The following is a 26,034-nucleotide window of genomic DNA, read 5'->3' on the forward strand; positions in this document are numbered from 1 at the left end:
ACATAGCTTATAGTTCTATCTAAAGAAAGAAAATTTAAAAACACATCTGACAAAAATAACCAAGCTACAGAACAAAATATAAGTATACTAGCTTTCATTTAAAAAAGAAAAAGGAGGGAAATAAGAATTTGTACTGATACTTGCATTTTCATAAAGAAATTCTGGAAGAAAAAGTGGCTTCATGGGGGTGGAGGGGAAAACTGGGCAGATCAGGGAAGGGTGAGAAACTTAATATATACTTTCCATTTTTTGAACCCTGTGCATATATTATCTATGCAACAAATCAAATGAATTATAATCAAACTTCTATAAATTTGATGGTTGACATCATACAGAACTAATGCTTGCATGTACAGAATCAATTTTTAATGCTTCATTATGAAGCAAGATAAGCCTAGGATTTTTGTGCATTTATTATCTGACGATTTCCTATGGTTTTAAATAACCCACGTCTGTTTTAATGGCCTTATTGTATACAGTAATGCCCTGTGACTGTATCCCTAGCCCTGAACATTGTGTTTAACACATTGATGATGATAAGTACATGTTTGTCAAATAAATGGATGGATGAATTGCAAATTGCCACATTGTTTTTGATAGTAATAGAATAATAAATTGGAAATTAAGATTATAGCAAGGTATATGTTACAATTAGTACTTGTAAGGTCTGGGTTGTGTTTATATAAACCTTAGAACTTTGAAGTGCCCTGTAGAGATTGGTTGTCAGATGAGGACTGTAAAACTAAAATGGGGCTTTCTTCAGAGAAAAGTTTCAAAACAAGACAAGCAAGTAACAGTATGAACATAGTGGTCCTAGCATTCCAGCTGAGGCAAAGGAGTAGACTTGGAGAGGATCTCAAGATCTGTCCTTAGTACATGACTTTTCCTTTTTAAAAAGCAATTAGATTCAGAACGTCTCTTCCTTTAACCACAAATATCTCTCAAAAGATCTTGGGCTTCCCTGGTGGCGCAGTGGTTGAGAGTCCACCTGCCGATGCAGGGGACACGGGTTCGTGCCCCGGTCCGGGAAGATCCCACATGACGCGGAGCAGCTGGGCCCGTGAGCCATGGCCGCTGAGCCTGCGCGTCCGGAGCCTGTGCTCCGCAACGGGAGATGCCACAACAGTAAAAAAATAAAAAAATAAAAATAAAAATAAAAATCCCAGCTTGGAGATGCAGGCAGTTCTGAAATGCCCCCAACTCAGGGCAAATCTCTAAACCCAGAGACTCCAACAGGCTGCCCTGCTGCTTCAGCTTGTTCCTGGGGATATTCATAAGGCATTTACTCCCTGTGCTCTCAAAGAAGGGCTTAACTCCATTATTTCTAGGGGGCCTGGGGTATTGTAGGGGTAGTTAGTCAATCTCTCAAGGTGATGCCTTATACACATATGGAATGCTCTGGAAAATAAGGACATCTTTTATGATGTATATACACACACACACACACACACACTTTATCTCTTCTTGAACAGCTGCCTAGTATTTCATTGTGTGAGTATGCCATATCCACCATTAATGACCTTTTGGGTTTTTTACAGTCTTTCACAAAATTAAACAGTGTCACTGTGAATATCCTTAGACACACATATCTTGTGCACTTGTGTAAATATTTCTTCAGGCTAATGTCCTAGAAGTATAACTGCTAAATCAAAGAGCCTGAGCATTTAACATTTTGATAGATATTGATAAATTACCTTTGAAGCAGCTCTATCATTTATAATCTCAACAATACGTTGTGAAAATGCTAATTTCCCACAATTCATCCAGTGCTGGGTTTTAGCAATACAGTATTTATAACGTTTACCCAGGTGAAAAAAATTCCAATAATTTAATTGCCTTTCTAGTAGATAGTTTGAACATCGTTTGTTGCTATTTGGGTTCTATATAATTTTTTTAAATTAATTAATTAATTTTTGGCTATGTTGGGTCTTCGTTTCTGTGCGAGGGCTTTCCCTAGTTGCGGTGAGCTGGGGCCACTCTTCATCGCGCTGCACGGACCTCAGTGTCGCGGCCTCTCTTGTTGCGGAGCACAAGCTCCAGATGCACAGGCTCAGTAGTTGTGGCGCACGGGCCTAGTTGCTCGGCGGCACATGGGATCTTCCCAGACCAGGGCTCGAACCCGTGTCCCCTGCATAGGCAGGCAGATTCTCAACCACTGCGCCACCAGGGAAGCGCTATTGGGGTTCTAATAGTAATAAGCGAGAGATTTTATAACACTGTAATCATTCCAGGTTCCTCTGACTTCATCTATAAAATGGGTCAGAATGCCCACATACGGCAAACCTGTGGCTAAAAGAAATGCAGTTAAATGGAAGATACGGCTTTTATCTGAGAATACTTTTGTTAAAAAATGTGTTATTAAATTCACGTGAAAGCAGCAAAATGACATATCCTATGAAATATTCCAGAAGTTCCATTGGCTTCTCTCCTGCCACTCCAGTTAATAGGGAGTGTTACTGAGGCCTTAATTATTTTGTCATGAATAAATATTGCCTGAATAATGTACAGACTGGCCAGATATTCCTTTAGGAAAAGAAAAAATTATTTGTTGTTTACTTCCATGTGTCAGGCCAGGCAAACCGAGGCTCACCATTAAAAAAAATTTGATCAGTGAATCACAACTGGCAGGAGAAAGACTGAGTGCTGAAACCTAGGATGCCTGACCCTAAATCCTTGCTATCCCCTGTACACCGCTCTGCTTTTAGAGGTACCATTTAAACACGTGATATAAATTAATCTATCAAGTTTCAGGTGATGGTCAGAAAAACACACATGAAAGAATTAATTACCCAATTATTCCAGAAAGAATTTGTCTCACTGAATAGAGAACTCAAACCAACTTTAACGCTGTCAAATAAAATACATGACATATAAGATTTGAATGCTGAAAGCTATGTCCTCCTGGCTGCAGAGATGTGCTGTCTATGCTTTCAGATACAAGTCCCTGGAGACAGAGTCTTTCCATCACACCTCCTCAGTGCTTACCAAGCAGTCTTGCTGCACTGAGCACAGGGATGTTTTGTCGAGCAGGTACAGGCTCAGCACGAATGCCTGGGCTACCCCAAATCAAGGTGTCCTGTACCTCTGACAGCCACTCAGTTCCCCACCAGAGAGAGATCCATGTTAGGGACAGAAAAACCCAAGTCATCATCCCTTGACCCCCGAACCCTTCACATCCAGAGTTGCCTAACTTTGGTTGGGAGAAGAAGAGCTACATACGACAGAGATCTTCTTTTCCACCCGTGTTCTGTCCCCACCCCCTTCCCTACTGTGGAGACCTCAGAATATTCCCTAATGTTTAAAAACATAATTTTTTATGACACAGTTCAAACTGATTAAAAAGTATCATGGGCACCTGTATACTCATCATTCAGCTCTTAAAATACGTTATGGAATGTTTGCTTTGGATTTTTAAAAGAAAACATTTCAGACGTATAATAAAAGTATAAAGATGAACATTATGACCTACCCCTGTACTCTGCAACGCAGCATCAGAAATCCAGGTTCTGTGTGCAGCTCAAGTCCCTCTGTGATTTTCCTCTGGTCACGTTCCCTCTCCTCTCCCACAGAGGTAACCACACTCCTAAATTTGATGCCTGTCATTCTTTAACTTTTCAATTGGCTAAAAACTTCTCTGTCTCACAAATCTTGGTTTGCCTTCTTTGGTATTTCTTTGAATCATTTAAGCTCCTACTTTCAAAAAGCCATGTTGCTTCCTAAATAAAACTTTAGTAGGATCATAAAAAACTAAATCATCAAACGTCTATGTGTCTCAGTTTAATTTTAAATATGCCAGTGTGTGTGTGTGTGTACATTTCAGAAGGCAGATAGAACTATACATTAAAATGAAAATAATTACAATTTCCCACTAGGCCAGTCTGTTATATACGTTTTCCAGGAACTGGACACATGACAGGAGGTTGCAGCAAAAATTTTATCAGATTACCCAGGCTGTTTCCATGATTCATGATGGTTAGGCGGAAGGGATTATAAAGCCCACAGTGCTGGTGGAAGCTGCATTCTTGGTGGTGTAATGAAGCAGAATATAATATGGTCTAGTTAACTCAACTATAATTGGATTCAAACTTTAATTAATTGAGCTAATAAGTTAGTTTCCATTAATAAATACCATTGGTTTAATTTAAACACTAATGGTATCTATTAGCAAAAAGACACCAGGGAGTCCTTATCCATAAAAGTTTTTAGCAGGAGGTACTTGGTTTTTCTAGACTGTTTATTGTAAATAAACCTGAAATTTATGGATTTATGGGGCATGGCTGTCTGGCTGGCTGGAGAAAGGAGAGGTGGTATAGCTTTGTAGGCTGTGCAGTTAACAATATATAAAGCAGAGGTATTCCAAAATCAAAAATTTGAGTACTGTTTCTGTATCCACTGCTCAAAAACTCAAAGTCATGAGTTATTCCAAACTGAAACACAGCCTTATGTAGAAAGTAGGCATTCCTTAATCTCTGTTGCAAGAAGAATGGGCTACCTATAAGATTTTAGTGACAAGTGATTTAATGAAACCAGGTCCCAGGAGGAATGATGGCTAGAATCATTTGGCAATCATTCATTGCCATCAAAACAGGATGCCAAGCCAAGGCTACAGGACTCTGAATTTGCACTAAACAAGGTTTGTGTTGCTTAGATACCCATCCAAATGGAGAGGTTACAGTATTGCCTCTAATAAAAGCCATGACAGAAGTACATATTGCGCTGCGTCACCTCACTTAAAGATAGGCTACACTTTGCTGACCTGAAGGAGGCATTCTGCCTAGAGATGCATTCCGCTTCATCCACAGCGTTTTAAAATTTTTCTGGAATTTAACGCCAGAAGGACATATGCTCTCTGGTTTGTCCCAATCCCACCACTCCCTAATGTTACATGAACTTCAAGTGTTTTTATTATCTTCCTGGGTCCTTCTTGCAAAAGCAAACTTACTAAAGGGGAATCATTAATTTTCAGGCAGACTGGGAACTTCAAAAACTAGAAACCAAGCAAACCTCTTGTTTCATTTCAAAGTGAATGGGAGCAGTCCTTAAACAAAATGCCTGTTGGAAAAACACGACATCCATCTGGCTTAGGCTAGAAATTAGGTCCCCATATGAGGTCTGGTTTTCAAGATCAGGTTTCAAAACTCTCACGCACCTTCCTCTCTCCTGCTTGGATGAAAGACACCTGTTATCTCACCAGTTCTCAAAGATGGGATTTGGGGCTTTCCATTTTACAAGACAAGTCAAATAGTGTTTAAGTGATGAAGTACAGAGATGACACTTAAAAATGTTCAAGTATGCAGCCTTCCCAAGAAAGAGCTCCCTGCAGGAGCTGTGGACATACCCTGGCTGGGCCTCACCTTGGGAGTGTTGCTCCTGTCCCCTGGCCCTGGGGACCGGCTGCCGCTGCTGTTCCAGCCAGCTTCCTGAAAGATGTCAGGACTCTGCTGCCGATGCTGGCGGGACATGACGAGGTGAATGCGCCTTTCACTGGCCTGTGTGATAAGACACAGGTGTTAGCCACTCTGAGCTTCCATTCAAAGCACCCAGCACCAGTGGCTTACCAAGATATGAGTTTGGTTCAACTTTTATGAAAAAAAATTATTTCTAGTATTTTCCATGGCCATGCCCGCTTTGTAATTTAGCAAGAACTTGAGTTATTTCCTTTATCCCTAAATCGGGTAATGAACATCGCTTCAAGGGAAAAACTAGGGAAGGTCTGACTCATTCAACAGTCTTTGAAAAGACACTGTTGGACATTGCTAATTCATTTTTAATGAATGGGCTCCACTGCACACAAGCCATGTCTGTAGGACTTTCCAGCTAGAACAGAATGTACAGCGTAAAGTGGTAGCCCAGCCCAAATCCCAGATCAAAGGTCTAAGACACAGGTAAACAATAAAGAAAAAGAAATGGAGTCGGTGGCAGCAACACCACCACTGCAGGAAGAGGAATCCTGTGTCTGACAGTTTCAAACATTTGGGCATTGGAAAGGATGAGCGTTTCAGAAATCTGAGGATGACGGCAGGTTATAATGCAGCCTGATTAAACGCCTTTCCCTTGATCCTTTTTTATGTGACAGCCACTAATTGTGATGACTAGCCCTCTCTGCTATGTACCCTGACACTTGGAAAGAGCATTGCAAATAGCAAATGCACTGATTATTAGGAAGGTTCATTCCACACCATAAATTTACCTATTGGCTCTCTGCCACAGATGAGTTTCACTTGTGTCTGAGAGTGTGGGTCATTATTCCAGAACTGCTGACTATTGAGGTTCCAGATCTGCAGGCCAGATAGACTAGACCTTGGACCTGTGAAACGTCCAGAACAAGGCTCCCTGATGGTCCAAGATGAAGTAGTCTGCTGACCTCCCTGTCACTTGAGTAAAAGCTGACCGTGGCTAAGTCATGACTAGATTTGATTAGAAACCAGGAAAGGCTAGGTTTGAGGACAAGGAAGGCGGAGAAGAGAGGAATAAGCTCTAGGAGTTCCCCTCTACGTCTCATCCCCAGATGGCTCAGCATCACAGCACAGATGGACAGTGGCCTGCCTGCCCTCTTGCTTCACAGGCACGGATGTCATACCATGGACAAGTCAGGTCGTGAAAGGAGGCCATGGAAAGTCCACGCTCTCCTCCCTGGGCTCAGACAATGAGAGTGGAGATATTCGCTTCCTGCCTCTCTGCAGCTTCCTTCCCACGACCCATAACTCACTCGCACTCTCCGGAACAGGGACCTTGTCTTAAAACCTTAAGCAATAAGAACCCGCTAATAGATCAAATCCCCACAGTTGTCCAGCCCAAACCTTCATGACTTTACATTCTTATATTAATGTCTCTTCTCGGCGATCTCTTGAAGAAGCTTAGGGGTCATCAGTTGGGTGGCTATACATTAGATGAATGTTTAAAAACACCTGCTGAAGTGCAGTGTCTATTGTAAACATCCTGGTGGATGGTGGGCCAGGAGAGTTGACTCATTTCACATAAATGTAGGGAACCCTACAAAGAAAGTCTAAGTCCTTCACTCACTCTCCTTCACATCATCACCTCTGCTGCCCTGCCCAGTCATCACTTACATACCCTTCCTCTGCTCATTTGCCTATCTTGAATTCCCTGGTGTCTCTCATCACATATAAAGCCTGTGTCATAACAGGATAAAAATAACAAGCCCAGGAAACAATAATGAAGTAAGCTGACATGAAGAACTATGGTATTAACCAACTAAACTGAGTTCTTGGAAGAATATTTTGTAATAACTGTCTCTTTCTTTATACCGTAGGCCTCACTTATCCAAATGAGGTTATCTCATTTGGAACTTTCTGAAGGAAAAATTACTAAAAGATAAGAAGCGGCAAACATTCAAGTCAAAACTTCAACTGCTGAGCCCAGATGTGTTCCTTATCTTCAGGGAAACTCCGACGTTTTGAAGGATCTCGGTGGTGCGGTGGGTTTGTGTCCAGGTCCACATGTTGTACCATGTTCATTCAGGACCGGCAGCAGTGGCAGGCCCAACCAGCTCATGATAATTGAGAAAATCTGAGACTTTTACATACTGAATCAACTTGCTAGGCAAAATCCCAAATGCCAAGAAGTAGCCTAAGAGCTATTTAATTCACATTTTCCAGCACAAATTTCTCACTGGATTTTCAAATGCTGACTTTGGTGGGAATACACCCCAATAATCAGCCCTGGTATCAACTTACTTGGAAATAAATTCCCTGCAAGGCTGGATCCCCAGCTCTTACCAGCCACCTTATAAATTGCTCTCAGAGAGATTCTATTTGATGCTTTCTTACCAAGCATTTGAAGTTGAAGGTGGAAAATGGGCTAATGTGTTTATCCTGGCTCTAATTCTCAGCCACAGCTGGATTCAGTGTCAAGAAATGGCCCTTAGCACCAGATAGCCTTTCTTTCCACTGGTGTGAGTGTGGGGTGAGTGTGAGAAGAGGGGAGTCACAGAAAGACTGAATGAAGGACAGAATGGCAGGAACTTGTTTATTTCATACTCTCACAATCTGTGCCAGGAAGATGGGGGCAGCAGGCCTGTCATTTAAATAACGAACCTCGGGACTTCCCTGATGGTCCAGTGGTAAAGAATCCGCCTTCCAATGCAAGGGACACGGGTTCTATCCCTGGTCGGGGAACTAAGATCCCACACACCATGGGGCACCTAAGCCCGCAGGCCACTACTACTGAGCTCGCGTGCCTCAACTAGAGAGCCTGTGTGCTGCGAACTGCAGAGCCCACGCGCTCTGGAGCCCATGTGCCACAACTACAGAGTCCAAGTGTCCTAGAGCCCACATACCACAAATAGAGAAGAGAAAACCCACACGCCACAACTAGAGAGAAGCCCGGGCGCTGCAACAAAAGATTCTGCATGCCTCAGTGAAGATCCCGCATGGCGCAACTAAGACCGACGCAGCCAAAAAATAGACAAACAAAAATAAATTTAAAAAAAAATAACAGACACTCAAAGGAAGAGGGAGCACAGCATCTTTCTTGCATTTCTTGGGATGCTGTAATTTGGGCAAAAGGACTGTTTAACAACTGTGACTCTTTCAAGTGGCAGACCAGGCTAGAGGTAAATCCTTTTTACATTTTCCTCTCTTCTCTTCTCTCCCTGAAACATTCTAGATCTAGACAAATTCTGGACACAGTGGTTACCAGTTGCACAGCCTGGCTGCTGTATCATTTTCTTTCTACTCTAAGAGCCCAAGCATTAACTCCCTCTTCTCCCTTCCTTGGCTAGGGGGAAGGGATTCTGATGGCCTCTATGTTCTCCCCTGTGGACCTCCGCTTGTTGGCAGGTCTCTTCTACAAACATTCTGTCCCTGTGGCTGATAGGTGCCTGCTCTGGACCAGCCACTGCACTAAGAGCCTTGGGAACATGGCTCCTGCCTGCAGAGAGCTTGTCCTACTTCAGGGAGAGTCAGAAGCAGGGGCCAGGAAAGAGATATGGGTAGCACACAAAGGAGTCTCCTGAGGTGGGACCAATTGCTTCTAGCTGAAAAAAACAGGACAAATCTCATATTCAGAGAAAACCAGAGGGCTAAAACCGAGTAGCATTTCTCATGGAAAGGCTTGTCTTTGTTTTGTTTGATGACTTTCTCTCTGCGCTTTTGAGATTTGACTCAAAACTGCCTATAATGTTTATACGATGGGAGTAAGCAGAGGTCACGGAAGGCAGCCATAGGCCGGCAGCCTCACTTATATTTAGCCCATTTCAAAATAATACGATCCCATCTCTTACAGCTGGAAGGAAGGGCCTGAGAGCGCTACACTAATGCCTCACAGGGCAAGCATCTTCCATCGCGTTCACCTTGGAAATGGCTCTTTTCTCTACAAAATCCACTATGGTTCATAAGAACTGCAGGATGCAACACGGACCAGAAGCTTCACAGAGAGATGTGAATCAAAGATGCCACTGCACAAGGGGCCAGGAGAGGCATTTTGCAGAGCTGTGCTTTGGAGCCCAGTGAGACTTTGTACTGACCCAGTGTTGCATGGGTCCATGCGGTGGCTGTTTAGCCAGTAATAACTAGGGCAGAGTAAGAGTTGATAGAGTACCTGTACTTCAAGGTGTGACGTAGCCAAAGGCTCTACCTATTCATTTGCGAAGGAAGATTGGAGTTAAACCAAATGTACTCTAGCATTTGCTGCTTTTTAACCATATATATATATATATATACACATATATATGCATATGCTTAAAAAAACATTTGGTAAACTGTAATTCATGTGGGTTTGGTCACGGCATTGATATATTAGCTTCATAAAATATCAAGTTAAGAGCTACCACACTCGTGTCCCCTCAATGCCACAGGGTATAGTTCTACACAAACACATAAAACAGAGGACTCCAAACTGACTGTTGGGCACTGAGATTGTGCTGCCCTCAGCAGACAGACCATGTACACGGCCCCCTTTATGACATAGTATAGACCCGCTTGACTGGAGGTCCCTCTTCTTACAGAGATAAGAGCTGTAGTTGGATTTATAATAATAAGCTATTTACAGAGTTCGTCTCTACTTAGTGCTCCAGCCATTAGCATCAGAGGTCTTTTTTTTTTTTTTTTTACAAATAATTATAGTTTTATTTTTTATTTCCAAAGACACTGTAGTATATGATAGAATGTTACATGTCACGTGCAAGATGCAATAACTCTTCCTATCCCTTCAAAGGAATATCCCAGCCATAGGTCACTCTGTGGGAAGATTGAAAAAAATTGCTGCTATATAACTCTTCCCATGGCATTATAGTTTCTATCCTCAAGAGGTCATAGACTCCACTGTATTTGATAGAATCTGGGTCTAAGACTGGCTCAGGTCTGGAATCTGAGAGAGGGATTGTGATTTTTCAATACCAGCTATAAGCCAAGAGAATTAACTGCTAAACTATGAAAAGCAATAAGACTTTGGTTATTTTACTGAATAAAACACCAACAATCAGCGATTTTCTTAAATATCTTTTCTTTTCAAGGTAACAGTAGTGTTTTTTTTTAATTACACACATCTATAAACCTAATAAATAGATTTTCTCTATTTTTTTATACAGCAGGCTCTTATTAGTCATCCATTTTATACACATCAGTGTATACACGTCAGTCCCAATCTCCCAACTCATACCACCACCACGATCCCTCCCCCAACCCGCCGCTTTCCCCCTTGGTGTCCATACGTTTGTTCTCTACATCTGTGTCTCGATTTCTGCCCTGCAAACCGGTTCATCTGTACCATTTTTCTAGGTTCCACATATATGCGTTAATCTATGATATTTGTTTTTCTCTGACTTACTTCACTCTGTATGACAGTCTCTAGCTCCATCCACATCTCAACAAATGACCCAATTTCGTTCCTTTTTACGGCTGAGTAATATTCCATTGCATATATGTACCACATCTTCTTTATATATTTGTCTGTCGCTGGGCATTTAGGTTGCTTCCATGACCTGGCTATTGCAAGTAGTGCTCCAATGAACATTGGGGTGCATGTGTCTTTTTGAATTGTGGTTTTCTCTGGGTATATGCCCAGTACTGGGATTGCTAGACCATATGGTAATTCTATTTTTAGTTCTTAAAGGAACCTCCATACTGTTCTCCATAGTGGCTGAATCAGTTTACATTCCCACCAACAGTGCAGGAGGATTCCCTTTTCTCCACACCCTCTCCAGCAGTTGTTGTTTGTAGATTTTCTGATGGTGCCCATTCTAACTGGTTTTGATTTGCATTTCTCTAATAATTAGTGATGTTGAGCAGCTTTTCATGTGCATCTTGGCCATCTGTATGTCTTCTTTGGAGAAATGTCTATTTAGGTCTTCTGCCCATTTTTGGATTGGGTGGTTTGTTTTTTTAATATTGAGCTGCATGAGCTGTTTATATATTTTGGAGATAAATCCTATGTCCATTGATTCGTTTGCAAATATTTTCTCCCATTCTGAGGGTTGTCTTTTCATCTTGTTTATGGTTTCCTTTGCTGTGCAAAAGCTTTGAAGTTTCATTAGGTCCCATTTGTTTATTTTTGTTTCTATTTCCATTACTCAAGGAGGTGGATCAACATAGAGCTTGCTTTGATTTATGTCAAAGTGTTCTTCCTATATCTTCCTCTAAGAGTTTTATAGTGTCCGGTCGTACATTTAGGTCTCTAATCCATTTTGAGTTTATTTTTCTGTATGCTGTTAGGGAGTGTTCTAATTTCTTTCTTTTATATGTAGTTGTCCAGTTTTCCCAGCACCACTTAGTCTTTTCTCCATTGTATATCCTTGCCTCCTTTGTCATAGATTAGTTGACCATAGATGTGTGGGTTTACCTCTGGGCTTTCTATCTTGTTTCATTGATCTATGTTTCTGTTTTTGTGCCAGTACCATATTGTCTTGATTACTGTAGCTTTGTAGTATAGTCTGAAGTCAGGGAGTCTGATTCCTCCAGCTCCATTTTTTTCCCTCAAGACTGCTTTGGCTATTCGGGGTCTTTTGTGTCTCCATACAAATTTTAAGATTTTTTGTTCTAGTTCCGTAAAAAATGCCATTGGTAATTTGATAGGAATTGCATTGAATCTGTAGATTGCTTTGGGTAGTATAGTCATTTTCACAATATTGATTCTTCCAATCCAAGAACATGCTATATCTCTCCATCTGTTGGTATCATCTTTAATTTCTTTCATCAGTGTCTTATAATTTTCTGCATACAGGTCTTTTGTCTCCTTAGGTAGGTTTATTCCTAGGTATTTTATTCTTTTTGTTGCAGTGGTAAATGGGAGTGTTTCCTTAATTTCTTTCAGATTTTTCATCATTAGTGTATAGGAATGCAAGGGATTTCTGTGCATTAAGTTTGTATCCTGCAAATTTACCAAATTCATTGATTAACTCTAGTAGTTTTCTGGTGGCATCTTTAGGATTCTCTATGTATAGTATCATGTCATCTGCAAACAGTGACAGTTTTACTTCTTCTTTTCCCATCTGTATTCTTTTTATTTCTTTTTCTTCTCTGATTGCCATGGCTAGGACTTCCCAAACTATGTTGAATAATAGCAGTGACAGTGGACATCCTTGTCTTGTTCCTGATCTTAGAGGAAATGCTTTCATGTTTTCACCATTGAGAATGATGTTTGCTGTGGGTCTGTCATATATGGTCTTTATTATGTTGAGGTAGGTTCCCTCTACGCTCACTTTCTGGAGAGTTTTTTTTTTATCATAAATGGGTGTTGAATTTTGTCAAAAGTTTTTCTGCATCTATTGAGATGATCATATGGTTTTTATGCTTCAATTTGTTACTATGGTGTATCACATTGATAGATTTGCATATACTGAAGAATCCTTGCATTCCTGGGATAAATCCCACTTGATCATAGTATGTGATACTTTTAATGTGTTGTTGGATTCTGTTTGCCAGTATTTTGTTGAGGATTTTTGCATCTATATTCATCAGTGATATTGGGCTGTAATTTTCTTTTTTTGTAGTATCTTTGGTTTTCGTATCAGGCTGATGGTGGCCTAATAGAATGAGTTTGGGAGTGTTCCTTCCCCTGCAATGTTTTGGAAGAGTTTGAGAAGGATGTGTGTTAGCTCTTCTCTAAATGTTTGATAGAACTCACCTGTGAAGCCATCTGGTCCTGGACTTTTCTTTGTTGGAAGATTTTTAATCAGTTTCACTTTCATTTCTTATGATTGGTCTGTTCATATTTTCTATTTCATCCTGGTTCAGTCTTGGAATGTTATACCTTTCTAAGAATTTGTCCATTTCTTCCAAGTTGTCCATTTTACTGGCATACAGTTTCTTGTAGTAGTCTCTTAGGATGCTTTGTATTTCTGCTGTGTCTGTTGTAAATTCTCCTTTTCCATTTCTCATTTTATTGATTTGAGTCTGCTCCCTGTTTTTGTTGATGAGTCTGGCTAATGGTTTATCAATTTTGTTTATCTTCTCATAGAACGAGCTTTCAGTTTTACTGATCTTTGCTATTGTTTTCTTTGTTTCTATTTCATTTATTTCTGCTCTGATCTTTATGATTTCTTTTCTTCTGCTAACTTTGGGTTTTGTTTGTTCTTCTTTCTCTAGTTCCTTTAGGTGTAAGGTTAAATTATTTATTTGAGATTTTTCTTGTTTCTTGAGGTAGGCTTGTATAGCTATAAACTTCCCTCTTAGAACTGCTTTTGCTGCATCCCATAGGTCTTGGATTGTTGTGTTTTCATTGTCAGTGTCTCTAGGTATGTTTTGATTTCCTCTTTGATTTCTTCAGTGATCTCTTGGTTATTTAGTAACATAGTGTTTAGCCTCCATGTGTTTGTGTTTTTTACGTTTTTTCCCTGTAATTCATTTCTAATCTCATAGCATAGTGGTCAGAAAAGTTGCTTGATATGATTTCAATTTTCTTAAATTTACTGAGGCTTCATTTGTGACCCAAGATGTGATTTATCCTGGAGAATGTTCCGTGCACACTTAAGAAAGTGTAATCTGCTGTTTTTTGGATGGAATGTCCTATAAATATCAATTAAATCTATCTGGTCTATTGTGTCATTTAAAGCTTCTGTTTCCTTATTTATTTTCATTTTGGATGATCTGTCCATTGGTGTAAGTGAGGTGTTAAAGTCCCCCACTATTATTGTGTTACTGTTGATTTCCTCTTTTATAGCTATTAGCAGTTGCCTTATATATTGAGATACTCCTATGTTGGGTGCATATATACTTATAATTGTTATATCTTCTACTTGGATTGATCCCTTGATCATTATGTAGTGTCCTTCCTTGTCTCTTGTAACATTCTTTAAAGTCTATTTTATCTGATATGAATATTGCTACTCCAGCTTTCTTTTGATTACCATTTGCATGGAATATCTTTTTCTATCCCCTCACTTTCTGTCTGTACGTGTCCCTAGGTCTGAAGTGGGTCTCTTGTTGACAGCATATATATGGGTCTTGTTTTTGTATCCATTCAGCAAGCCTGTGTCTTTTGTTTGGAGCATTTAATCCATTCACGTTTAAGGTAATTATCGATATGTATGTTCCTATGACCATTTTCTTAACTGTTTTGTGTTTGTTTTTGTAGGTCCTTTTCTTCTCTTGTGTTTCCCACTTAGAGAAGTTCCTTTAGCATTTGTTGTACAGCTGGTTTGGTGGTGCTGAATTCTCTTAGCTTTTGCTTGTCTGTAAAGCTTTTGATTTCTCCATCGAATCTGAATGAGATCCTTGCCGGGTAGAGTAATCTTGGTTGTAGGTTCTTCCCTTTCAGCACTTTAAGTATATCATGCCACTCCCTTCTGGATTGTAGAGTTTCTGCTGAGAAATCAGCTGTTAACCTTATGGCAGTTCCCTTTTATGTTATTTGTCATTTTTCCCTTACTGTTTTCAATAATTTTTGTTTGTCTTTAATTTTTGCCAACTTGATGACTATGTGTCTTGGCGTGTTTCTCCTTGGGTTTATCCTGTATGGGACTTGCTGCACTTCTTGGACTTGGGTGGCTATTTCCTTTCCCATGTCAGGGAAGTTTTCAACTATAATCTCTTCAAATATTTTCTCAGCTCCTTTCTCTCTCTCTTCTCCTTCTGGGACGACTATAATGCGAATGTTGGTGCGTTTAAAGTTGTCTCAGAGGTCTCTTAGGCTGTCTTCATTTCTTTTCATTCTTTTTTCTTTATTCTGTTCTGCAGCAGTGAATTCCACCATTCTGTCTTCCAGGTCACTTATCCGTTCATCTGCCTCAGTTATTCTGCTATTGATTCCTTCTAGTGTAATTTTCATTTCAGTTATTTTATTGTTCATCTCTGTTTGTTTGTTCTTTAATTCTTCTAGGTCTTTGTTAAACATTTCTTGCATCTTCTCAATCTTTGCCTCCATTCTTTTTCCGAGGTCATGGATCATCTTCACTATCATTATTCTGAACTCTTTTTCTGGAAGGTTTCCTATCTCCACTTCATTTAGTTGTTTTTGTGGGGTTTTATCTTGTTTCTTCATCTGGTACATAGGCCTCTGCCTTTTCATCTTGCCTATCTTTCTGTGAATGTGGTTTTTGTTCCACAGGCTGCAGGACTGTAGTTCTTCTTGCTTCTGCTGTCTGCCCTCTGGTGGATGAGGCTATCTAAGAGGCTTGTGCAGGTTTCCTGATGGGAGGGACTGGTGGTGGGTAGAGCTGGGTGTTGCTCTGGTGGGCAGAGCTCAGTAAAACTTTAATCCACTTGACTGCTGATGGGTGGGGCTGGGTTCCCTCCCTATTGGTTGTTTGGCCTGAGGCAACCCAACACTGGAACCTACCTGGGCTCTTTGGTGAGGCTAATGGTAGACTCTGGGGGGGCTCACGCCAAGGAGTACTTCCCAGAACTTCTGCTGCCAGTGTCCTTGTCCACACAGTGAGCCACAGCCACCCCCCGCCTCTGCAGGAGACCCTCCAACACTAGCAGGTAGGTCTGGTTCAGTCTCCCCTGGGGGCACTGCTCCTTCCGCTGGGTCCCGACGCACACACTACTTTGTGGGTGCCCTCCAAGACTGGAGTCTCTGTTTCCCCCAGTCTTGTCGAAGTCCTGCAATCAAATCCTACTAGCCTTCAAAGTCTGATTCTCTAGGAATTCCTCCTCCCATGCCGGACCCCCAGGTTGGGAAGCCTGACGTGGGGCTCAGAACCTTCACTCCAGTGGATGGACTTCTGTGGTATAAGTGTTCTCCAGTCTGTGAGTCACCCACCCAGCAGTTATGGGATTTTATTTTGCTGTGATTGCAAAATCACCCCTCCTACCGTCTCATTGTGGCTTCTCCTTTGTCTTTGGATGTGGGGTATATTTTTTGGTGAGTTCCAGTGTCTTCCTGTCAATGACTGTCCAGCAGCTAGCTGTGATTCTGGTGTTCTCACAAGAGGGAGTGAGAGCACGTCCTTCTACTCTGCCATCTTGGTTCAGGCCTTAGCATCAGAGGTCTTAATGACCATTTCTTTAAAAAAATTCATCCTGCATCCGCATTCTCCACTCGTTTCTTTTCCAAGAATCCCAGAGTGAGACAGCCTAGCTTTAACTGTGGGGATGGTTCTTCCTGAACCTTTGGGGGCTGCCCCACTTTAGCTCCCCTTCCAGCTAGGGCTCAAGTATCATTTTCAGTTCATCTATCTTGTGCTCACCAAGCCCCGGGGAACTGTGGAGCACTGGTTGCACACAGCCAGGAAGCCACAGCTACGGAAGAGATGGCAGACATCATCTAATCCAACATTTCCTCTGTAGTTTGTGCTTTAATTCCACTCCAAAATCCTTGCCGTGTTGTCACCCAGCTCATGCTTCAGTGCCTCCAATGACAAGGAACTCACTGTGTCCCAAGGCAGTGCAGCACTAATAAGCAAGTTTTTTAGACAGCACTAATTAGCAAGTTTGTCCTTAGGTTGAGTTTAAATTTGTCTTTCCCTTGCTTGCCCATTGGTTCTAGTCATGCCCTCTCGGGCAACCCCAAATCAATTTCCATGCGACAAGCCTATTTGAAAATAGCTCTCATTGCCCTCCCTGATCTCTTTTCCTTTCCAGGTCAAGTATTCCTAGTTTCTTCACTATTTAACATGTTTTCAAGTCCCCACAAAAACTTGATGAACTCTTGATGACTCGCTGTAAAAAAGCTGAGTTGGGTGTGCGTATGAGATTTGGACCTAGAAGACAAATCCTGGTCTGACCATCAGAGCAGGGACTTTTTTTGGATGGACCAGCTGCACCTGGGACCTCACTGATGGAGTTCCCATTTTGCCATTTCACTTGTGCATAGGGATTGTCTCTGTGTCCTATGGAGCCAAGAACTCCATAGATGTCTGTCTTCATTATCACTGCATAACTGAAAGATGACAGGGAAGTTCCCAAGACGCTGCTGTGAAACACATCACAGCAGTGCAACCTGGCTCTGAGATCACATGTGGCACACGGACCCTACCTGGCAATACAGACAACAGGAGGCATCTGAACAGGGTTACCCACTGATATGCTAGAAAAATAACAAAGTTGTCAGCCATTCCTGTTGACATGGCAACATACTGCACAATGAGGTACAGAAACAAAACACTTGCCTAACGGTCCTGCCAGTGAGCAAGAGAACATCTGAGAAAGAGAAATCTCTCTCACTAAAAGGAAATCCTCCTGCACTGTTGGTGGGAATGTAAGTCGGTGCAGCCACTGTGGAAAACAGTATGGAGGTTCCACAAAAAACTAAAAATAGAATTACCATATGATCCAGTAATCCCATTCCTGGGCATATATCCAGACAAATCTGTAATTCAGAAAGATACATGCACCCCTATGTTCATAGCAGCACTATTCACAATAGCCAAGACATGGAAGCAACCTAAGGGTCCATCGACAGATGAATGGATAAACAAGATGTGGTATATATATACAATGGAATATTATTCAGCCATAAAAAAGAATGAAATAATGCCATTGCAGCAACATGGATGGACCTAGAGATTATCATACTAAGTGAAGTCAGACACAGAAAGACAAATATCACATGATATCACTTATATGTGGAATCAAAAATATGACACAAATAAACTTATCTACAAAACAGAAACAGACTCACAGACACAGAAAACAGACTTGTGGCTGCCAAGGGGGAGGGGGTACGGGGGAGTTTGGAATTAGCAGATGGAAACTATTATATATAGAATGGATAAACAACAAGGTTCTACTGTATAGCACAGGGAACTATATTCATTATCTTGTGATAAACCATAATGGAAGAGAATATGAAAAAAATATATATGTATAACTAAATCACTTTGCTGTACAGCAGAAATTAACACAACATTGTAAATCAACTATACTGGAATAAAAGAAGTTAAAAAAAAAAAAGTCTCACTAAGCAATAAGTTAGGGCTCCGGAATTACAACTCTAGGATGAGCTGATGATGGTGTGCTGTTTGTTGCTAGTCCCTATAAAATGAGCTTAGTGAAAGCAAATCTGGTGTGTGTTGACTTGCTCACCACTGAGACTTTAGCACCTGGCATACATAGAGCCTGGTACATTCTGAAAAGAATTGTATCTTCTCTGGAGAGGCAGCAGCTACTTTAGTGAGTTAAGGGTGACCAGAATCTGGCAAAGGAAAAGGGAAATTAAGGAGGGTTTGAGGAAAAGTGCTGAATAGGACCTTAGGATTTGACAAGGGTAGAAAAGAAGATTTGAGACAGCAATTTGATCTATTTTTCCCACTAGACTTTAGCTCCAGGTACATCTTTATGTTCCCAGAAGCATATCTTATAAGTGCTAAGAAATTAACGATGACAGTCTGACTTATACAGGGTCGTACAGATGTCAGTGACAAGCTCAAAATAAGAAATTAATTCCTGAGTAAGCAGAATGACCTAAGTTCTCAAACACCATTTCTTTTATGGTATCTGGAAGTTACTCTGATTCTGTTCCGTGGTAAAAACATAACAAAATCATGTAGGGGAATATGAGAGTTGGAGAAGGGTAGTGAAGTTTCAAGATCTCCTAATATTTGGAGTGTAGCTGGGCAGGAGATTCACTCATAAAATTCTGAGTCGAAAGGCTGAACAGTTTTGCAAGTCATGCTTTAATCATGAATGCATGGAATTTGGAGCCCTATATAAAAATCATTTGGACTCTAAGAATTCAGCTCAAGAGAATGTTTTTAAAATTAAAAAAACTGTTTAGTCTTATGTGCATTAAATTTACTACCATACTGCATTAAGAAAATTTGTTTAGATAGGGATTTGATTTTATATTAGCTGTGCTAGTCTATTAGAAAACACACACACACACACACACACACACACACACACAGAGAACTGTCAGGTCTTATTTCTTGGCCATTCTTACTGGCTCCAGGGGACAAAAGTTCTGCCCCAGAACTCATGAGCTGGAATCACGTATTTAGAACAAATGTAAGCAATGGAGTAGTCCATTATTTAATTTCTGGCTCTGTCTAAAGGCCTATCACATTCTTTAAAAAGTCTGAAGAAGCTGCTTGTCAATTGTTCTTTGGTGAAGTAAATTCTCATTTAAATATTAATTCATGTGAGGGGAAAAAAAATCACACGGGCCAGTATTAACGAAAACCCATTGTATCACAACCTCTGCAAATGGCTTTGAATTATTTCAACTTCTGCATCAAGTCTGGGAAGCTAAGAAAAAAAGACACAAAAAAGAGATACTCAAATTTGAAATCCATCATTGATTTCTTCATTTATTAATTGTATATATTTGAACTCCTAAATATGAATTCACTGATCCATAACTGCAGGTAGATGAGAGCATCTCAAAACAGGCATAGCTCTCAGCAGAAATCATTCTCATATTGAATATTGCGTAGATATATGTGGAACCTCCCAGGTTTGGGATGTTGAAATGTCTTTTTCCCCCCTAGGGTCTCAAACCTTTGGCCCATATATCTTTGTTCTATTATTTTAGGTATGACACCAGACAGTTCAACAACTCTCGTAGAGAGATTTTAGTCAAAAAGCTTAAATTGACAAGGGAGAAATATAAAGTTGTACTAAGTTGCTAAATAAGGCAATTGCCCCATAATTGAAGCTTCTGTCTCCATCGCGTTTGTCTCTGAGAGGAGTGCGACTCTCCATCTGTCTAACTCTGGAGCCTGGCCCTTAGGGCTGCTGCTGAAGAAGCCAAGGTTAGGGCTCCACATATGTAAAGCTGGTCAAATTTAAAACAGTTGTGGCTTCTCTGTAATAACTTTTCCCTGAAATAATGTAGAAAAAGGCAGAATGTGTGGGACTGTGGGAGAAAACATGACCAAGAGGACATGTTGTTTGGGAATTTCTTTGTAAGGCAAATATGATTCATGCAGTGGACACACAAGGCCAATGCGGCCAAGGATTGGTTGGAAATTTGAGTCTCAGCTTTTGAAGGGCATTTAGTTTAATCGCCCCAGCTTGGTGTGTGTTACGAGTATCTCATAAATAAAAATCATGCTTGAGGTCGCTTAACTGAGTTTGCCCGGCATTCTACCTTTTCCATTTCTTTTCCAACTAGTTTTGCCCGAGCTTGTTTTTTTTTTCTCCCTCCTCTTCCTCTGCCTATAAAGCACACTGGCTTTGTTTGGTAAGCAGAAGAATCTTTTAGGAAATTCCACTGTTAGGCAAGATTTTATTTCATAAATTTACTTTCTCAGGGAAAAAATAGTTTCCTCTTCTGTTACTAATCCACAAAAGTAGAATGTCATATGTAATCAAGAGTTTTCCAAGTGACGTGAGAAAGGGAGTTTTTCTTTCACCTACTGGGAAGGATAGCTGGCAGATCATCTTCAGAATGTGAGCTGCACTGACTGACCTGCAGAGGGAGTTGACAAGTGTAACAGGGAAAAAAAAACTGATGATCACCCAAGAGTCTGCTTTTAAAGGAGAAGAAAATCATGCATAGAGTGCAGTTTCTTCACAAAGAAAAAACCAAGGGCTTTTCCTTTTCCATGGATTAATATTTTCAAAAACATTGTCTATATCCTGTTCTCACCCATTGGCACATACAGGCTACACCACCTGCTCAGTGCTGACTTAATTGTATTTGAGGAGAGGTGGGAATGTATTCCAAGCTCCAAGAGGCCAGGACTGTGTCAGTCTTGTTCACCGTTGTACTACACACCTCTTGGCACTTAGAAGGTGCTCAACCAATAATAACCGAGCAAATTCAAGGCGACAAAAAGTAGAGTTCTACCTTGGGGACAAATAATGTAAAAGTGGATTTGTTGCTTGTTCTTCAGTAAATGGTTTGACAAAAAATATCCCTATGAGATGGAATTAATGTGTGAATTATAGATAATTATACATTTTTATAATTTGACTAAACTTATTCATTCAAATATTTATTGAGTGCCTATTACTGCCAGGCATATCTCTAAGTGCTTGAGATATAATACTCTACTGTACTATACTATGCTAGATTGGCAGGTAATAATACAATAATTTGTTGGTAGAAGATAAAGAAGATTAGGGACTTCCCTGGTGGTCCAGTGGTTAAGACTTAGCACTTCCAATGCAGCGGGCATGGGTTCGATCCCTGGTTGGGGAACTAAGATCTCACAAGCCGCGTGGCGTGGCCAAAAAAAGAAGATCAAGAAGATTAGGGGATACAGAATTGAGAATTGAGGGTGGGAGATGCCACTTTAAGTGGGATTGTCAGCGAAGGTGTCTCTGAGGAGGTGACAGGTGAGGAGAGACCTGAGTGAAGTGTAGGAGTTATATAAACATTTGTAAGAGTCTTTTGATCAGAGGGACAGCAAGAACATCAGCCTTAAGTTGAGAAAGTTCTTAAAAATGTTTGAGGAATAGCAAGAAGGCAGTGTGACTGAGCATGGTTAAACAAGGGGGAGAATACCAGAAATCCGCCCCCCCCTCCCCGCCCGCTTAAGATGAGGTTGCAGAGAAAACTAAAGACCAGATTAGCATGGCTTTGCAGGCCACTGTAAGGATTTGGAATTTTAATGAGTGTCTTGGGAAGCGTCAGAGAGCTGAGGGCAAGAAAGCGACATGGTGGAGTTGACTCTGTAAAGTGGTCATTCTAACTGCTGAGTCAAGAGAGAGGTGAGGAGCATGGAATATGGAAGCAAGGACACCAGTTAAGAGGTTCTTGCAGTGGCCTAGACCAAAGATAATGGTGGCCTGGCTGATCCAAGCCATGGAGTTGGTGAGAGATGAATTGTAGGCTAGGGATGGAGAAGAGTAAAGATTCTTTTTGGTCCAAGTAACTGAGAAAATGGTGGTGCCATTTCTAGAGATGAGGAAAGACTGAGGGGAAGAGCAGGTCTGGAAAGGGGTGGAAGCGAGGAGAAGTCAAGGGTTCACTTTTGGACATTAAATTTGAGATGCCTTTTAGACAGCCACATGGAGATACCAAGTAGGCAGCTGTCTATGCAAGTGTGGTGTTCAAAGAATTTGGAGCTGGGCATGTGAACTTGGGAATAGACGGCATAATCTCCAGAAGGGAAATGTCTCTTGTAACTCTGGTTTTGTGCTCCCCCGGCTCCACAGGGCGTGACCTCAGGCCCCATAGGGCAGATGGACGGCCATCAGGTTAAGAATCACCTTGGAACTGGGGCACCATGAAAAGTCCCAGCTTGGGGACCAAAGCACCACATGTACTTCCTGTCCTGGTAGATGGAGGAAGCAGGGTAAGTCCCCTTGCACCCTCTGCCTCAGGCTTTCCACCTTTAAAATGACAATAATTTCATCCGCTGCTTGGTTCTCCTCAAAAAAGAGGGATAAGATACCACACATACGACAGTGAAAAGAGTTGCCGACACCTGGAAGAGCTCCATGACTGGAACCCAAGGGTAGGGAGATTTGTTTGTACTGAGATGATCAAGTCCTTGAGAGTAGGCTCTGTCTTCTGAATGTCATCCTCCATGGAACTTTGTACAAGGACCAGTCAGCTACTGCTGCTGACTCTGTCTATACTTGAAGAATTAATACTTCAGTCACTAAGTGGAAGCTGACATGATGTGCCGGATAACTGCAAATGCATCTTAAGACAAGGCCTCTGGTCTTGCCCCTCTCCTATCAGCTCTCCACTAACTCTAGAGAGATCTTGCTAGAAAGTCATGTCACTTCCTTTCTTAAACCCTTCCAATGACACCTCATGGCCTTGGGGGTAAGGTCTGAGCTCCTTATCACGGCCTGTAAAATTCTACATGATCTGGCCCTTGCCTACCACTCTTGCCTTATCTATTGCTGCTTTTAAAATGTATACCACTCTCCAGGTGTTAACCATTTCCCTAACTGGCTTTTGGGGAAACATTCTTTTGTGTTGTGTCTCCTTAGAATGACCCTCTCTGCCTCATGCACCTAGAGAACTTCTGCTGATCCATCAAAACCCCAGTTCAAGATTTTCCTCCTCTGTGAAGAATTTCTAGACCCCATCTCAGTAAAAAAAAAAAAACCAAAACAAAACAAAACAAAAACTCTCCTTTGTCTACACCAGCACTACACTTAATTTCACCATTACACACTGTCATACCACATGGCAGTCATTTAGAAAAAGTCCACCTCCTCTACTAGGCTGTGGACTCCTTTGGGAGACCAGCCTAAGAGGTCATCATCTCCCTGTTCTCTGCACCTAATCCAGGGCTAGGCAAGCAGCAAAAACTTAATACATTTTGGCTAAATGAAGTGGATTAAAGGGTTAGAATACAAGAGCCCAGAACAAAGCCTGTCTCTCTAGGAATAAAGCTGGAAGCTCAGAGAACATTAGAAAAACTCATGATGAAAAATAAACAACCCAATCAAAAAATAGGCAGAAGACCTAATAGACATTTCTCCAAAGAAGACATACAGATTGCCAACAAACACATGAAAGAATACTCAACATCATTAATCATTAGAGAAATGCAAATCAAAACTACAATGAGGTATCACCTCACACCAGTTAGAATGGGCATCATCAGAAAATCTACAAACAACAAATGCTGGAGAGGGTGTGGAGAAAAGGGAACCCTCCTATATATACTGTTGGTGGAAATGAAAGTTGGTAAAGCCACTATGGAGAAGAGTGTGGAGGTTTCTTAAACTAAACACAGAGTTGCCATATGATCCTACAATCCCATGCCTGGGCATATATCTGGAGAGAACTATAATTCTAAAAGATACATGCACCCCAATATTCATTGCAGCACTGTTTACAATAGCCAAGACACAGAAGCAACCTAAGTGCCCATCGACACAGGAATGGATAAAGAAGAGGTGGTACATATATACAATGGAATATTACTCAGCCATAAAAAAAATGAAAAAATGTCATTTGCAGCAACGTGGATGGATCTAGACATTATCATACTAAGTGAAGTCAGACGGAGAAAGACAGATATCATGATATCGCTTATATGTGAAATCTAAAAAAAAAGATACAAATAAACCTATTTACAAAACAGAAATAGATCCACAAACATAGAAAAGAAACTTATGGTTACCAAAGGGGAAGGTGGGAGAGGGATAAATTAGGAGTTTGGGATTGACATATACACACTACTATATATAAAATACATAACCAACAAGGACCTACTGTATGGCACAGGGAACTACACTCAATATTTTGTAATAACCTATAAGGAAAAAGAATCATGAAAAAGAATAAATTATACATATATATGTAAAACTGAATCACTTTGTTGTATACCTGAAACACAACATTGTAAATCAACTATAGTTCAATGAAAAACAACAACAAAAAGAAAAACTCATGGTGACCCAGCCAAAGTCAACAGGATGCATGCTGGGGCTTGGTAACATCGCGCCTGTCAGGAGAGTGAATTAGTTTGAACTAATGTCAGGCTATCGTGAGCTCTATTTGCCTGACTAATGATAATTTGTATGCCTCTCCTATAGGGGGACTTCCTTAGGTTCATATTTGAGTTCCCTTGGGCTTTCGAAGGGGGCCGGACTTAGCCATGGAGACAGGGCTCAGCCTTAGCCAATCCTACAGTGGTTTCTTGTCCACAGGATCCCTGGAGGGCACATGGCACAGCTTCTTACAGGAGTTGGTACAACCAGATGTCTTGGAAGTGTCCAGAACACATCTAAGTGAGCCCTGGGTCTATGACTATCATACTAGGTACAGGGATGACACAACCCCGCTGACCTTGAGTGATCTTAACCTGGTGAGGTTGCAACACCTCGCCCAATGTGTTTACCTGCAGTCAAGACTGGATGACTGGCAACACCAACGGAATGGCCATGACCCCAAGACACACCATTGGCTGCAGTAATATTCCTCCCTGGCCCTCCACCCTCAGCTCCTCGAAAGGGAGGCACTGTATGTCACACGGGGTAGTAACAGGGTAGGTGGGTCAGGGTGATGAGTGTTCCTAATCATGATGGCAACTGCTGACTGGGATCTTGTAATGACCCGTGACCCACCTGAATCAGATGAGCTGCACTTTCCGGGCTGCCGTACCGAAGGTCATGTCCATTGATGGCTAACACACGATCGTTCTCCTCCAGCTGACCGTGTCGGTCTGCCACGCCACCATCCAGAACGTTGGAAATAAACACCCCAGGCTCGTCCACCTTGCGCACCAGTTTTATTCCAAGCTGCTCCTCCGGGCTGCTTTTGTTGAGGATCACGTGGAAACTGTCATCCCGGGGCCCGTAGGTGTCCAGGGGCTGCCCATCAGTCCTGCTCCGGAACTTCTGCTCCCGCAGCACCGTCAGCCACAGCACCTGGCAGGGCTGCCTCAGGAGGTGCAGGGCATAGTTGTGCCGTACGTTGCCAATGTCCATCCCGTTGACCTAGGGCAAGGGGACCTCAGAATCTGCAGCGACCGAGCCGTCCACTCCACCGGCCACAACCCTGCCCCAAAGGCCCAGCCCACAGACTCACTGGGGCCCTTCCTGAAGGACCACTCTGCTCTATCACCTTCTTCTCTGTCCAAATACCCCCATCTTCCAACAGGACTTGTAACCCGGTTTCCTTGAGTATTAGCTGCACACCTTTTCAACTCTCTCTCAGCAGACACCATCTTTCTTCAGTCTTGTCCTTACACAGGCCCTTGAATTTATTTATATAGTCCTAACCCTCCTTTCTGTTGCTTGCTAAACTTATTTTTCAGCTGAAGGGGGGAGGAAA

At 41.6% G+C, this 26,034-nt stretch overlaps 1 protein-coding gene across 5 annotated transcripts in view; it reads right to left on the reverse strand.

The window, feature by feature from the left end:
• The window catches only part of LNX1 (ligand of numb-protein X 1), a 148,282-nt gene that overhangs the window by 15,077 nt on the left and 107,171 nt on the right, over positions 1-26,034 (reverse strand). For 4 of the 5 annotated variants that reach the window (XM_089911915.1, XM_030760064.2, XM_089911917.1 and 1 more), the window contains 2 exons: positions 25,326-25,697; positions 5,355-5,489 (listed from right to left, as the gene is read on the reverse strand). In XM_089911915.1, coding sequence (XP_089768041.1) covers positions 5,355-5,489; positions 25,326-25,697 — 507 coding nt within the window. The remainder of the gene's footprint in view (positions 1-5,354; positions 5,490-25,325; positions 25,698-26,034) is intronic. The other variant, XM_089911916.1, reaches the window with a different exon arrangement.

The sequence above is a fragment of the Delphinapterus leucas genome, chromosome 5 (genome assembly GCF_059928025.1).
Source record: "Delphinapterus leucas isolate spDelLeu-1000000601 "Yukka" chromosome 5, BTC_Dleu_Yukka2, whole genome shotgun sequence".
In the NCBI taxonomy this organism is placed as follows: domain Eukaryota; kingdom Metazoa; phylum Chordata; class Mammalia; order Artiodactyla; family Monodontidae; genus Delphinapterus; species Delphinapterus leucas.